Raw genomic sequence first — 17,321 nt, forward strand, 5'->3', positions numbered from 1 at the left:
TGAGGAATCAAGTAGGTTTTGCCATAAATCTGAGACATAAAAGCCTGCTTCTGATTCAACTCACTAGAGCCAATCCAACAGTGATATTTCAGTTTTGGCTGGTGCTGGTCTTTAAAGTGGACCTGCCATTCTGCAGTAGCACTAAAACTCAAAAAAGGAGGAGATAAAAAAAGAAAAAAAAAAAAAAAAAAAAGGTAGAAATTGCCACCCAAACAATTTTTTCAAACATGCCATGTAGCTTCCAGTCATTAGATATGCCTGTTAATAGACCCAGTGTCATGGGGTTATGTTAATGATGAGACATTGCTGTCCACAAATGCCCCTGTGATTAGATGAAACCTCAAGCGGAAAAGACATCCCATTGCCCTTGTTAAATTTGTTCTCAGTGTAGTCTGCTAGTTTCATCAACAGCATCTCAGATTAATTTTAAAAAAGTGGCACTACTTTAATCTAACATGAATTAAATAAAATTCTTTAGTCTGAATGAAGCAAATCTCCCATCAGGTCAGCATCTCAGTACATTAGCATCTGGCTCTTCCCATTTTCTGAATCCATGACCCCTTACCACTTCAACTGTAACAGGCACCACTGATAAAGCCCAATGAAACACTACATCAACTGATAAAACCATTCACTGGCCCTTCCTATCTTTTACCTCCCCTGCAGAATGAATTCTCTTCAAAATAGGTCCACATTAAAAGGACAAACCCTTGCATTACAATGCAAAAGAAAAAAAAAATGGCTTACACCGTGGCAATTTTACATAGAGAAAACAGGAAAAAAGCAATTTATAAAAATGTGCATACTGTTGCGCGGAGTTAAGAAAATCTGAAATGTTTTATTGCACAATCAACCCATATATACACACACACATAACACAAAACAGACATTCCCCTTAATACTGATTTCTTAGCATGTACCCGTTTGGAAATGGACAATGCATTTAAGTCAAAGTGTGGAGCAGCCAACTTGTGGGACTCAATTGTATGAATGCAATATATAGCCTCAATAGCAACCAGGGACATCACAAATACCTTGTATGTTACTGGTTCAGCACAACTGATGAGATTCACTCTTCCATTTGGATTTGATGTCCAAAGTAAGGTCTACAGTTTATCAGGCAGGTGATGAGTACAACAGAATATGTAATACATACAGCAGTAGCTACAGGATCAGGCAAATAATCTGGATAATAACTACCGAAAGCAAAAATGTAACAGTATCTAGTAAAGGAATTTCTATTTCCAGCCTACTTTTAAAAACAATAAATGCACTTTAAGACAAAATATTTTTTGCCCCAACCTATCCAAAGTCACAACCCTTTACAGATAAGCAGCTACCTCTATTTGCTGGATGCAGCCTCTAGATGTTTGTTTACATCCTGGCACGCTATAGGGGTGTCGTCGGCCTCAAGACAGTCACCAGGTCAGTGGGGCTTGGGGCACTCAATGTAAACAATCACCAGCAGGGGTTTGGCCACCAGATCAAGACATGCATCTGTGAAGTGTGAGTTCAGTTAGGTCAAGAAAGGGAGAGGTGCATTTGGTCTTAAAGTGCATTTATTCTTTAAAGCTGCACACATGGAAACTGTGACTTAAAAGGGCATTAACATGTCATAGAAAATCTCAAGGCTTCAGGAGAATTTAAAATGAGGAGCTTTCGAAATCTTAGAAAACATTTTGACCTTTCCTTGCTATGACCGAGCTTCCGAATTAGCAGCTTTTTAGTACCTGACATGCTCACCAACTAGGTCCATGTGTTCTCACGATGCATCATAGCGCATAAAGAGCTGAACAGGTAAAGCGACCAATATAAACACATTACCAATTTCCTTTCTGGCCGAGATCTAATTAGGACATGCCTAAAGAGTGACCAGCAATAGGAAAAATAAAACCTAAACTAATGCAATTGTATCTGGCTAATTCGTTTGATAAAAAAAAAAAGAAAAAAAAAAAAAAAAAGGATTTTCTGAAACAATAGCCAGCATGTAATTCAATGTCATCTTGCTCTGTACCCCCGCCCACTATACCCTGGAGATCACAGATTAAATTTTGGAAGATCAACTGCTCTACTTGCTCAGACCACTCAGACAGCTTCATAACTTTTCTGACAAGTGACTCAGAGGAAAGGGGACAATACAATTTTTTTCTTTATACAGCAAAGGCTGCTACTTGAAAATGCAATTGAGTCAAAATGCTACTAGTACTGAATAGAGCTTTTGGTTAAGGATATTTCAGACCTCTGAAGGCCACTGTGGTGCATTAGTGCACCTAAATCTACTGGTAGCCACATTCTAAGACTAATCTATTTAACCCTGTAAAGCAAAAGTTGCTATACATACCTTTTCTGAAGCCGATCCGGTCTCCATCAGTGGATGCTGAGTAGTAGAAGAGACAGCAGACCTCTGGGAAATGCCTAGGCCACCAATAGAGTTACTATGGGGCTTCTGTTGTCAGCTGCCTCTCCTGCACACTCCTCCACCCAGAAGCCGCCGCTGACAGCTCAGTGTGGGATCGGACTGGATTAGCTGCAGAAAAGGTATGTATAGCAATTTTTGCTTTACAAGGTTAGATAGATTAGTCTTAGAATGTGGCTGCCAGTAGATATAGAGTTTTAGGCTAAAACTTCTACTTTAGGGTAAACCATTTATTTTGAATGCACTCCCACTATTCAGCAACAAAAAAATAAGAGCTGTTCTATTTTTAGTCTCTTGGCATCTATCGTTCTTGTGCATTCGGGTACTATTCAAAAGGAATGGCAATGTACAAAGAACAGTGTGTTAAGGTAACACGCAGTAAAACTTAAGGGCTATCGAACTGCATGTTACCTTAACACCTTATCTCCCTTAACTTAAGGTCTACCGGTCTTCTGGCCTAAAAGAAAGGCCCTCCAATTGCTGACTTCTGTAGGAATGTTAGCTGGTAGATACGCTGACCCTATGGCCATAATGCTTTGAGTGACAGACCCACAACAAATACTGTATGGGCCGTCTACAGATCAGTAGCCTTAGAAGTATTAAAGCCACCGGCAACCCAACTGGCATTTTCAGAAAGTAGTTGGCACGGGAAATTTATATAATTCCCTTAGTACAGTTTTTTTTTTCAAAGTGACTTTCAACCCTGTTTTTTGTTTTGAATTACAGCAGCTGATGTCCAGACTTCCTCTCTTGCAGTTTGACCAAGTCCCCTTATAGCTTGCACCTCGTTCCTGTCCTTATGGCAAGTAGTCCTGTTTCTAGGAATGTGCCACTCCTAGCAACAGGACAGGAGGACATCAACACATATGGGGAACCCAAGAGGACAACACACAGAAGACACAGCTCTGTTCCACCTCCAAAGGAAGTCCACTGTTAAGCACTTACCGTCCAGTAGGCGGCAGAGCCAAGTCTTCTTTATGGTGTCTTCTTGGGCTGCCCATACATGCAGTGTCCTCACATCTGTCCAATATTAGAAATGCTGGGCTATGCTGCATGCAATGAACATAGTCCTTATGAATTTGGCTAGGTGACAAAGGATGTCTTGAGTGTTCACTCCTTGACCAGAAGTCAGAGAAAGCTGTACACCGCAAGCCAGAGAATGCGCCAGAAAAAAAAAAAAAAAGTGTTTCTGAACATTTATGAGCAGCACAGATTGTTGTCTTGTGTTAACACCAAGGTGTAATTTATTTTTTTTACAAGCCATTAGTACTACTATACCATTCTTGGAGTGACATACTTGCCAGGGAGATGTTAACGGGTCATGTAATGAGCAATACAAAGAACCTATTAATGAGTGGGTGTTCAACTGGGGCCTTCATTTATTAAGCCAATAATGACATGTTTTGAAAGACCTGATATCTTATTTCACTTTTTTTACCGACAGCCAGTGGTTATACAGGCTTCATCTACAGGACATTGCAAAAGTTCATTAACCAATAGCACAATACAATTTACAGATCACCAAAAGATTGCCCCTGACTGGTTATTGGGCACTACACTTTGCTTTATTGTTTAGGCTTATTAAAGTGTACTTTATCAATTAAAACATAAAATGTGTAATCCTGACATCTAAAATAAATGGATAATCCATCCATAAAAGTCTGCACCGTCATGCTGTATATATGTGCACATAGACTTTTTTTTAGCAACTGAGATTTGCAAAAATCCTCAATTTGCAAACACTCACCAGCAAACCGACAACCAAAGCTTTCTGCCTTTGTGAGTTACAGCTGGTGTTGCGAATCATAGTTTCTATATACACACACAGCACCATCTAGTGACCTAGGCTGAAACTCACACCTCTAGGGAAGAAAGCGACTACAGTATTTATATCTAATTTTTGAGAGTTGCCTGAATAAAGGGAGAGCTAAAAGTTATCAAACTTTACATTTTATGCATTTAAGGCTCCATTTACACTCATGGGACTCCAAAGCCGTGTGACTTTGCATGGATGCAACTTGGATGCGACTTTGGCCTTTACCAATGATAATGGACAACTGTTGCATGTAAAACATTAAGGCATGACTTTCATGAAAATTTTGAGAGTTAACATTGAAGTCTATGGTCCTCAAGCTGCATGAAAGTTGGACAAAAGTAGTGCATGAACTACTTGAAGTCGCTGCAACTTTAAGTTGCACATATATGAATGGTTATCATAGGAAAACATGAGGTAAGACTTGGCATCCGACTCTGAGGTCCAGAGCTGCATGACAAGTCGTACGAGTGTGAATGGACACGAAGGGACTGTTAGATCTCATTCACATGGGCATCTAAAAGTCACGTTTAGATGCATACAATTTACAGATTACATGTATAAATGGCGCACTATAGCAATTAAGTATTCCATATACACAGCTGTGACTAACAAAAGTGTGAAAATGTGGGCTGTGTTTAGCTGCATACACAAAAAAATTAAAAAAGTAGGACACAGATGTGTAGATTTTAGACACGTGCATGCATAAACGTGAGTAATGCACACACAGATAAGCCATTAGAAGAACTGTACCTACTTTAGGAGGGTATTTTACACAAGATCTTCTTGTAGCTCTGCCAACAAGAACCTGCATTTCATGAACATATGGGCACGTGTGAATTAAGCCTTAAAGAAAATTATGATTAGGAAGCCACTGATGTAGGCTACTATTCTCCATCTCAAACTGTAGACTAATTCTGGGACAGCAAGTTTGAACATTAAAACAGCCCACACATTTTTTTTAACCAACGAGTTGTACAAAAAGAATGACCTGGTTCACACATTGAGTGTGTGGATGGGTGAGTTATTCTATTCTGACAGTAGGGAGACTTCCCCGCCACCATCAGACTACACTAATCAGTGCTGCCAAACTATAGCAGACGGGACTAAGCCATTGGGAAAAACCTGACCGTGTGGCTGTAGAGAAGTTGATGTAAATTTGGGCAGTCCTTGCTGAATTTTGATCCGTGTATAGCCAGATTTAATTTAACTGGGAGTATGTAGTAGAGTTTCGATAACCGTTCTAATCAGGTTTTATTGTGTTAGTTCCATCCATACAGATGTCTACAAATGCTATGAATCAGGGATTAGTTGAGATCTAAATCAGAGACCACTCTGGCAAGTATGTTTCACAATTCCCTTTAACAATCTCTGCTGTCATTATCCCTGAACTTGCACATTTCAAAAGAACAATCAGATGCGGGTCAGATATTTCTGCATGCGATTCAGTCTGATTATCAACAAGCTATTTATTCCGGAAAACCGTTTGATCACTGTGCTGCTCTTTTACCAAGAAAAAAAATTGCAATCAGCAAGTCATCTAAGCTGGCTAAATCCGGCAGGTTGGCTGTACCAAAGTTGATCAACTTGGGTAACATTCAGCCTCCTCATACATGGTTCAAATCTCAGCCGGTTCCTGCTGAATTGCCCAAGATATGGGGGGGGCCTAACAGGATGTTCCCCCTGTCAGAAAACAATAGAGCAGCAGGAGAGATTGTTGTACTAACATCAGATTTTTACAGCAGCAACAACCTGAGCTGTCACTTTTTTTTTCGTTCAGCCCGCTCGGTTAAATGGAAAAATACCATGTGAAAACGCTATTTATGTAAAAACCTTGTCAAAAGGGTTCTCAATTTATGCATTTCGTTTCGACCAGGGAATAAACAAAAAAGGTGCGACTTTTTCATCTGGATTGGCCACACTGTGGGAGGCAACAGAATGAAATCCCACTGGAGGCCTGGAAAAAGCCCAAGAATTATTGGCCAGTGCCTGTCCTCACCTCTTTTGGTTTTTGCTGTGACATTGACACAAAAATGAGGGTGCTATTTAAATAAGTAAAGAAGGCCACATAGAAAGAGGTCTACCCATTTGTAAGCTATAGCCAGTAAAGTAAGGGATGCAATTAAAAAAACCCACTTAAAAACAAACTTAAACGCTATAGCATAAAAAATAAATGGATCAGACTGTGGGACAGACTGCATTTTGACATTTGACATGTAGCCGAACACAGCCTGCTGTTTGATGCTTTTGGCAATTTTAGGGTAAGGAGAAGTTTACAGCGTTACAGTCGATACCACAAAACAAAAATGGATGGTGCAAAGGAAAAGTACGGCCCTCTCAGAATCACACTCTGGTAAGCTCCTCCATCTTTCAAATCTACTGCACAGTAAGGCCTGGTTCACATTGATGCAACAGGCGCTCGGGCTTTGGAGCACTTGTCACATCAGAAGTTGGACCCCATTCGGTGCAATGGAACCATAAAAAAATAAATCTGTGCAACTTGAGTCGCTCAGACTTCAAAAAAGGTTCCAGCACTAGGTTTGGTACGACTTTCATTGACTTCTGTTAAAGAAGTCACCTGTAAGTCATGCCAAAGTCGCGCTGGGGCCCGGCTTAAAAGCCGCGCGACTTTGAAGCAATGGGCAGTGTGAACCCAGGCTCAGAGCACATCCTTGGCGAGTCAGCTAGCCTGAACTGGACAAGTTCAGTGATGACCGGCACAAAGCCCTGACACTGCTAGGAACTGTAACACCTAACTCATGTATAGGATTTCTCTTGTTTTAGATTCATTCCCTTAACTCTTTATATAAAATTATGGTCCTGAGGCCAACAGCTAACTTTGTGTGTGCCAAGTTGCTTTCTCGACTGAAAGCAGCCAGGAAAATAGCCCTATAAGGTTTTTGCTCTCCACACAACAACAAAAACACAAAAACAAAAAAACACTGAACTACAGACAATACACAGAACATAAAGCATTTAAAAAGACATCAAAGCTGCATAGGGGAACAGCTGCATTCATACAAGCTCCACTTGCTTTTTTATATGACCCATCAGGCAGCAAATTTTAGTTACGTCACATCACTCGTATACATCAACAAAACAGGATTTCAGTGCTACATGACAGGGAAAACGGATTGGTCACACCTTAACGTCACATCTCAAAGAATTATTTCATCCAAATAAGACTTAAAAGGCAGCACTATTCAGTTTCGAGCATTAGACAATTATATGAAGACCAGCTAAAACGTAATCTTGAATAGCGAATAAACCCTTTTTTTAATAGATTTCGGCAATTAAACACTTCTGTTCAAGTTAGAGCCAGTAGTCTGAAAACGAATCCCCCAAAAAATCTCACCACCTTGCAGCTCGGCCTGTTAAAACATTTGCCGAGTCAGGTTTTAGAGCATTTTTGACACCATTGTACAGTAAATTATTTTCAGTGGTCCTTTATATAATCATCCTGCTTTCTAGGGAGTGGTCTTATAAAAGGAAACCTGAAGAAATGAGCACTAACTGTTCTGAAGTCACTGGCTTCAATACTTTAAGTAGCTACTCCAGTACATGCATGCAATAAAGGCAGAGCATGTCAGCTACTAGTCTGCATACTTGCACCTGGTCTGACTCAAGAGTCGAAGCCAGTGGATCGTCATGGAGCCAGGCTTTGTTCGACTTGTTATATTAAATATGAGGCTTCAAGGAGTGTTAGTAATATTTTCAGTTTCGTTCAGAGTTGACAGACGCTCCTGCACAGCTGTCAATTTTGACATGCACGGTGTTCACACAGCTCCTGCATCCTCCATAGGCTGCATGCACACACCACTGGTCCTCCTATACAGGGCCCAGGCCAGCAGGGTGAATCTGATGTGGGCAGGGAGGGCGAATGGCACAGCAAAGGGGAAATTACTAGAACCGATCCCCTTGTATGGCACTCTCTGCAGCAGCTGAAAGCTGGCCACTTCTCCATGGCCTCCCTCCAGTTTTTAGCTGCTGCAGAGAGCCATACAGGGGACTGGTTCCACTAATTGCCCTCCCTGTAAACCATATGTTTCCCCCTGCTGTCCAGGCCCCCTGTGTGCCCCACCCCTGCGATGCTTCCAGCTCCCCTCCTTGTCGGCAGCTGTAAGCACACAATAGGATCCTTCAAATGGAACTTCACACTCTCAAATCAACATTGACCATTTTTAATACTTATGATAGTAGCATTAGTAAATAAATAGGAAGGTATATTATATCTACTCATTTTAAACTTTTAATTATTACATTTCTTTAGTTACTTCCTGGATTCGATGCCTAGGCAAATAATGTCATAAATCCCCGTAGTCTTCTGGAGGTTAGGAGAGAAGGAAACGTTTTCTCAGCTAAGCACACCCTCCTGTATGCATGAAAGCACTATGGGCAGATGGATTCCAGGAAGTAAATGCTACATGCATCATCTGTCCTCACGCAAGATGGCCACAGCCAGAAATGTTAGGGGGATGTTTTTCAAAGTGAATTCTCAGCAAAATAAAAGCATGGAGACATGGGTGGATAGGGGTGTTTGCTTTGGATATTGAAAATGAATTTAATAGCGCTTTTGGTTTGTGGCGCTCAGATGCAGTGTAGTTCCTCTTTCAGGATGGAGAGTGGGGGGGGGGGGGGGGTCCAGTAAATATATTTACCATCCTCTTCCTTTCCTGAATGAACACGAGTGATCGGTACCGATCATTCACAGTGTTCATTCATAACTGAAGCATAACCTGTCAGGTTGGCTGTATGGGGCCCTGTGGCTTCTAACAGCAGCCCTGCCAGCACCATCTGAACGAATCCTTAGGAGTTATGCATGTAGACCTAGACATCCATGCGTTCAGTGTGTACCTAGTTCTGTTCCTTGTAGAGATGCATTTCCCAACGGTCAACCATTTCTGAATATACACCTGTCAGGTTTCATGGGTCAGCATCAAAATAAATACACTTTTTACTGCCTTGCAATTAGTGCAGAAAAATTACTAAGGACCTGTGTCCAAGGGCTTTTGTTTACATCCGGCATATTTAGTATTTCCATGCAAGTCTATAGGAAGCTAAAACACACTTAAAGTAGACCAACCACAGGTCAAAATGCAACAGTCAATCAGTTGTGAATTATCTCAAAAGCTCCTCAAACTGATGCCAAATAGATGCAATCAACACAAACCCAAAACCTGTCGGCCACAAACCCCCAACAGCCACAATTTTTTCCTTGATCACTGTACAGTATATGCAGTGATGACTTAGTAGAAGGAAGTTTAACACTAAATACGGGGGTGAGAAGGTCTGAATACAAGACCCCATAATAAAATTGGGACTGAGCCTAATTAGGATAGCATACTACAGTAATAACTAGTGATACTTTTTTTTTTTTCTTTTAAATTAAATTTTAGCATTAATTTCTTGGGAATTTGCCAACCACTGGGGCTCGTTTAACATTTACCCTTTGAAGAATCCATCCTCAGAAAGGTATACATGTATAATATACGACTGAGCCAATAATACGTTTGTCCTTTACATAGGTAAGAGAATTTTACAACAGAAAAACGGCACGTATACCATTCAACGGCACTGCTGTCTACACACCCCTATAAAATCATTTGAACACAACTTTCTTTTTATTATTTTTGAAAGATATTGCAAAATACATGTTCCTGAATGCTGCATGAACAGTAAAAATGAGGTATATCAAAAGGAAAAAAAATAAAATAAAAATAGAACACTGTACATACATCAATTTGTCAAAAATCTTGATAGTAAATTTTGTTAATTTAAAGCTATTGCCAAGAATATTAAGTATATGACGGAATACAGGCTACAGACGTGACCTACTTTGAAGACAATATGTCGCTGGGACGAGTGACACACAAAATGTCATGGTTTAAAAAGTAAATCTTCATATTTTTATGTGCCTTCAGCTCAAAATTTAATTCCTGAGTCCAAAATTTTTTTTTTTTTTTTTTTAAATCAGTTAACTGTATTTTCAGAAATTGTTACAATGGGCATCTTTCTTTTTTGTCCTTCGGGATTTTGTAATCAAGAAATCAAACTGACTGCTGAGCAGTGATCTCCCAAATTATGTTTGGCTACCCTGTTCCCGCACCCTCCCCCCCAACTAACTAATTTCAGTTTAAAAATTAGGTACAATCTGAACTATCACAACACTTTAGAGTAAAAAGAAAAAAAATTGCATTGACAGGGCATAGATTACATAATTCTTATTAACGATTGTGTCGAAACATTTTGATGGCAGTGTTATCCAAACAAACAAAAAAAAAAAAATAAAATACACCATGTTTTAAAAGACCTCAAAAAGTTGGGGGGGGGGGGGGGGTCCAACTTAAATCCTCACCTGAAACTTTGACTATTTGAAGTCTTTACTCGTGTGCTACCCGCTTCACTTACATCAGATAGCAAAGTTGTGTACCCTGAGAATTCTGGAGTTGAAGTCCTCAACCTGTGATCCACTCCATCAGTGCTAGTGTTATATGAAATTGGCACCCTGTTGCCAGATTTAAACGAACCAAACGCTTGTGCAAAGTTCTCGATCTGGCATGTCTGCGGCCTGATGTCTTTCCGCTGTTCTAAGGAACGGGCTAAATCCTGAGGTTGGAGGTGAAAGCCTGAAGTTGCATTCAGGCTCTTTTGCGGATCTTTCTGCCCATTCAATTCCTGAGATGAGATCTGGTAGCTGGAGTTCTCTAATTGTTTCTGCGATTCAATTTGATCAGCTAACTCTTGTGATGGAGTTAGCTGCTGCTGTGTCGACATCTGCTGTTGTGAAGTCATCTGCTGCTGCGCCGACATCTGCTGTTGTGAAGTCATCTGCTGCTGCGCCGACATCTGCTGTTGTGACGTCATCTGCTGCGCTGACATCTGCTGTTGCGACGTCATCTGCTGCTGCTGCGCCGACATCTGCTGCTGTGACGTTATCTGCTGCTGCTGTGACGTTATCTGCTGCTGCTGCGCCGGCATCTGCTGTTGTGACGTCATCTGCTGCTGCGCCATCTGCTGTTGTGACGCCATCTGTTGCTGTGACGTCATCTGCTGCTGCTGTGACTGCTGTGCCGACATCTGCTGTTGTGACTGCTGTGCCGACATCTGCTGTTGTGACGTCATCTGCTGCGCCATTTGCTGCGCCGACATCTGCTGCGCTGCCTCCAGCGATAAGGAAAAGCCAGCCTGGGGGCCCACTACCATGCCAAAGTTTGACTTTTGCAGAGTGGACGGCAATACTGATGTGACAGACTGGCTAAAGCCACAATCAAGAGAAGATGTAGTGTATATATGTTTGTCCGGAAAGAGAGAAGGGCTGGGTAGAGATGAAGAGAGGCTAACGAACTGTAAACTTGGACCCAAAGGGAATGACGTTGTATGGCTTGTTCTTTCCAAAGCTTGCTGAAGGTACTTTGAATACTCCTGAAACATACTGGCCTTATCAATTGGTGTAGACTGAGAATCTGAGCAGACGTTTTCCTCCTGGACCAAATCATTCTCACTTGCCGTTTGTAGTTCGTGTTGTTCACCTATGCTGAACGGCACATCAGGATGCCCAACTGATTTATGAGTGTAGTGATCCAAGATACTCTGAAGCACCTCATCAGGAATGACGGATTTGTCATGGCAGTTCTTTATTTCGACATTCAAGGCATGGGAATCAATAAGAGTTAGTGGGCTGTCCCCTTCCATAACACTGGAAACTGCAGACTGAATGACAGACTGTTGTGTCCCCATATGCCCTACATTCACAGCATAGGCATTGTTGCTGCCAGTGGACTGTAGATATCTTCTTTTCTTCAGGAACTGCATTGCATCGTCATAATTGCTACTGTGAGAAACTTTGTTACCTGACGTGTGAAGAAGATTCATGGTGTCTACATTGGTAGTGCTCACCATATCAAGAGGACCATTTGCCTTATCTGAAAGTTTATGCATGGCCATGTTTGCTGATTGGGAACCCATGGAGAGGTCATTCTTTTCTGCTGGCTTCCGGCCCGCCTTCTTAAACACCAATTTTGGCACCTTGGTGTCCAGATCATCCAAACCAGTGTTGGATGAGCCATTACCGGAAGACACAATTGGAACGTTGACTGCATAAGTCTGAATGTCAATGCCAGTAGCCAGGTGTGCCTCGCTCATCTTGCTGCCTGGTTTAAGGTCCTTGTGTGAGGAACCATTTCTGGACTTTGCTTTTTTTCGACCAGAAAAATTTGAACTTCCCTGAGATAAATCAAAGTTACCAGATAAATGATCCATACTTGGATTTGATGACCCAGGATCCAAGGGTCCTTTGTTTATAGATTCACCACATGTCCTTTTGTGCTTCAACAACCTATCTGTTCTTGAAAAGTACTGTCAAAAGACAAATGGCAAAAAGTAAATTAGAGAGACGAAAAGAAAAAAAAATAAAAAATCTTAAAATCACTGAGCAAATATATGATGGAAACATTAATACACCTTTTAACAAAAATAAACATGCACAAATGCAGGTATACAAATATTTAATTCATAATATTCCTTACATGTTTACTTAAAAGCCAATAAAATCAGAAAAATAAAATCTGACTTCAGTCTAGTTTTTTTTTTGTTCACTTGATCTGTGAATGGCAAGACTACAAGCAACATCTTTTTTTATTTTTTTTTATTTTTAACAGGAGGTGGACTACCTTTAAGAGGCTAAAAAATAGGATTTTTAAAACAGCTTACCTGTAAAATCCTTTTCTTGGAGTACATAATAGGACACAGAGCCTTAAGTATTTACTTAGTGGGTTATAGCTACCTTCAGGTGTTCACACTGGCATACCCAATACAGGAAGTTGACTTCCCTATATAACCCCTCCTCCTTCCAGGAGTCGTCAGTTTTTTTAGCCAAGCAATATAAGCAATATACTTACACCCCATAAAAAAGGAGGGGCGGGACCTCTGTGTCCTATGATGTACTCCAAGAAAAGGATTTTACAGGTAAGCCGTTTTAAAAATCCTATTTTCTTTATCGTACATCATAGGACACAAAGCCTTAAGTATTTACTTAGTGGGACGTCCCATAGCAATGCTACTTGAAGGGAGGGAGACACAACCCGTAGGGCACCCCCAGACCTTGAGGACTTATACTGCTGCCTGCAGCACACTGCGCCCGAAGGCGATATCCTCATTTCTTCTTACATCCACTTTGTAAAATTTTGTGAATGTATGGACCGAAGACCAAGTGGCGTCCTTGCAGATCTGAGCAAAGGAGGCCTGGTGATGCACTGCCCAAGAAGCACTAAGCGCTCTGGTACAGTGCGCCTTAACTTGAATAGGGGGATCTTACCCCTTAAATTATAAGTTTGAATTATAACTTGCCGAATCTACTTACCAACAGTGGATTCCGATGCTGCCTGTCCTTTTTTAGGACCCTCTGGCAGAATAAATAAGACATCAGCCTTACGAATCGGAGCAGTTTTCTTTAAATAGATTTTCACTGCTCTCACTTCAAGACAATGTAGTGACTTTTCTTCCATGGAACATGGTTTTGGGAAAAACGACGGCAGGACAATATCTTCATTCAGATGAAAGCCTGAAACCACTTTTGGCAAAAAGCCAGGACGAGGGCGTAACACCACTCTGTCCTCATGAATAATCAAATATGGCTCTTTACAAGAAAGAGCAGCCAATTCTGAAACCCTCCTTGCTGAGGATATAGCAACCAAAAATATCAGCTTTCTAGTCAGAAGGACTAAGGGAACATGCTGTAATGGTTCAAATGGCGGTTTTTGTAACACTGACAAAACTAAATTCAAGTCCCAAGGGGTTAAAGGTGATTTAACTGGCAAATTAATCTGCATCACCTCTTGCATAAAACCCTGGACTAAAGAATGCATAGCAGATGGTCTTTGAAATAAAACCGATAAGGCTAAGACTCGGCCCTTAATAGTACTTAAGGCCAACTTCATCTCTACGCCCAACTGTAGAAAGGCAAGAATTCTGCCTAGAAAATATCTCCGAGGGTGCCAACCCTTGGGTTCACACCAGGAAACATAAGCTTTCCAAACTCTATAATATACAGCTCTGGAAACTGGTTTCCTTGCATTGATTAAAGTTGAGATAACAGACATGGAAAGCCCACGCTTCTTCAGAATGTGGGTTTCAATAGCCAAGCCGTTAAATTTAGCGTTCGTAAAGTGGGATGGAATATTGGCCCGATAACAGGTCTGGCCTTAGTGGGAGAGGCCAAGGACCCTCCACTGCCATCTTTACGATCTCTGCGTACCATGACTTTCTGGGCCATGCTGGTGCTATCAGAATTACCTGCTTTCTTTCCAGCTTGATCCTGCAAAGAAGTCGAGGCAGCAACTGAATCAGGGGAAAAGCGTAGATCAGTGAAAACTGATCCCACGGAGTTACCAGCGCGTCTGTTCCGTATGCGAGTGGATCCCTTGTTCTGGACACAAAGTTGACTAACTTCATGTTGAATCTGGACGCTAGAAGATCTATGTCTGGAGTCCCCCATCTTTGGCAAATAGCCCGAAACACTTCAGGGTGAAGAGACCATTCCCCTGGGAATAACTGCTGGCGACTTAGTCCACCTGCCAATTTTACTCCCGGAATGAAAACTGCCGATAGGGATGGGACATTCCTTTCTGCCCAAGTTAGGATATGGTTCACCTCTCTCTGAGCTGAGAGACTCTTGGTGCCCCCTTGGTGATTGATATAGGCCACAGCCGTGGCATTGTTGGATTGAATCCGGACTGGAGAATTCTTTAACCTGGAGGTCCAGGTTTTCAGAGCCAGATACACTGCCCGAATCTCTAGGATGTTGATGGGCAGGGCTCTTTCGAGTTTTGACCACTGTCCCTGGACAGTCGTCTCCTCTAGTACTGCTCCCCAGCGTAAGAGGCTGGCATCTGTCGTTACTACTTTCCAGATTATTGGTCTGAAGGATTTCCCCTTCAGCAAATTCTGGCTTCGTAACCACCAATTGAGGCTTTGGAAACACTCTTGGGGACAGCTGCATTGGCAAGTCCGAAGCTTTGATCGTCTTGTTCCAAGCAGAGAGGATTCTGTTTTTCAACAGTCTTGAATGGAACTGGGTATAGGGGACTGCTTCGAATGAGGCTACCATCTTTTCTAACAACCTCATGCAAAGGCAAATTGAAAGATTTGCTTTTGACCTGACCATCCGTACCAGCTCTTGTATGGAGCGGATCTTTGCTGGAGGCAAGAACACCCTTTTCTGATCTGTATATATTATCAGGCCTAAGTAATCCAGCCTTCTTACTGGTTTTAAGGAAGACTTCTCCAGGTAACTGGTTGTAATGTGTACGCTTTGCCTTAAGCAAGTCACTGACTGGTCTATTAACAATAGATCGTCTAGATACGCCAACACTGTTATGCCCTGTGCCCTCAACCTCGCTAGAGGTGGGGCCAGTATTTTTGTGAATACCCGTGGTGCTGTGGCTAGCCTGAAGGGTAAGGCCGCAAACTGAAAGTGCCGTTGTTCCACTTCGAATCGCAGAAACCTTTGGTGAGCAGGAAATTTTGAGCGAATTTTTAGGAACCGATTTAGATTTTTTAGATCCAGAATGGGTCTGACATCTCCATTCGGTTTTGGTAGCGTAAACAGGTTTGAATAGAAACCTAAACCTTGTTCTTCTGTGGGGTTTTGTATGATTACCCCTTGAGTCAATAATCGGTCTAATGCTTGAAACAGGGATTGTCTTTTCCCTGGATCCTTGGGAACGTTTGATCTCAGAAAGTGAGATGGTGGAAACTCCCGAAACTCTAGTTTGTATCCTAGAGTCACTGTGGAGAGAGACCATCTGTCCTGAGTTTCCCTCTGCCAGACTTCTGCAAAATGCAGAAGTCTTCCCCCCACCTTGGTGAGGATAGACGCCTCTTCATGAAGAGGTCTTAGTATTCTGCTTTGTAGTCTTGCGGCTCCAGGTCTTCCTTTGAGCCTGGGCCTGACCCTGCGATTTTCCTCTGGAATCCATCGCCTCTGCCTAGAGGATGCGCTTGGCACAGGAGAGAACGTTTAAATGAAGGACGTTTATACTTTCTTTTGACTGGCAAAAGGAGTACTTTTTCCACTGGAAATTGTCTGGATGTATTTGTCCAAATCATCTCTCCCCATGAAATGGGAAACTAGACAGTAGGTTTTTGCAGGGTGCTTCGGCAGACCAACCCTTTAGCCAAAGGGTCCTACGCATGTGTACTAGCACAAGTGCAAGGCGAGACGCCTGGTGAATAGAATCCTTTATAGCATCTATGGCAAAACATAATGCTTTTGGTAAATCGGCCAACTCACTGGCCTGTTGTGCAGGGAGCTCGTTAAGGGCCTCTGTGAACTGGTCTTTTAAGGACTGACAGATGCCTATAGTTGCAATTGCAGGCTGAGCAACAGTACCTGCTAAAGAAAAAAAGGATTTTAACAGGAATTCCAACTTTTTATCTGTTGGATCCTTTAGCATTTGTGCATTGTCCACTGGACAAGTTAAACTTTTATTCACACTGAAAATCGCAGCATCTACTGCTGGAACTTTCCATTTTTTGGGGAATTTTTTTTTTTTTCCCCAAGGATAGAGAACTGAGAATCTCTTTGGAGGGAGAAAATGCTTATCCGGATGATCCCATAAGGTGTAAATAAGCTTCTCTAGTAATGCGTGGACAGGAAACGCATGCACTGGTTGTGAAGGTTTCAAAGAACCCAAAGAAGAAACCAGACTTTCAGCTGACTCTGTTAGGGGTAGCATGAAAGTGGAGCGAACCATGTTCTTAAGGATTTGTACCTCAGATTGTGAAGCTGAAACTTCAACTGTTGTTTCCTCTGCAGAGGAGTAATCGGTTTGTTTTTCCCGATCGTTTGAGGGCAATACCTCATCCTGTCCCCACTGTTCCCCTGTAAGGGGTTTGGAGTGGGAGAGAGGGATCTGGCCTGTGTAAACCCCTCACGTGCACCAGCGCTTCTGTGTCCTGTGGCAGCCTTGCTTCAGCTGCTCTGATAGACACTGTTTCCCAGAGTATCAGCTTTAAGCTTTTTCAGGTGTGAGCCCGATTGTCTATGCGCCACACCCTTTCCTGTGCTTTAGCAAGAGTCACCTCAAAGGGGAG

At 42.0% G+C, this 17,321-nt stretch overlaps 1 protein-coding gene across 1 annotated transcript in view; it reads right to left on the reverse strand.

Moving 5' to 3' along the window:
• Positions 1 to 818: 818 nt before the first annotated feature.
• The window catches only part of LOC141114262 (zinc finger protein 281-like), a 61,184-nt gene continuing 44,681 nt past the window's right edge, over positions 819 to 17,321 (reverse strand). Inside the window, exon 6 of the mRNA XM_073607845.1 lies at positions 819 to 12,584. Coding sequence (XP_073463946.1) covers positions 10,581 to 12,584 — 2,004 coding nt within the window. The 3' untranslated portion in view covers positions 819 to 10,580. The remainder of the gene's footprint in view (positions 12,585 to 17,321) is intronic.

Source organism: Aquarana catesbeiana, linkage group LG12, assembly GCF_042186555.1.
Source record: "Aquarana catesbeiana isolate 2022-GZ linkage group LG12, ASM4218655v1, whole genome shotgun sequence".
Taxonomy (NCBI): domain Eukaryota; kingdom Metazoa; phylum Chordata; class Amphibia; order Anura; family Ranidae; genus Aquarana; species Aquarana catesbeiana.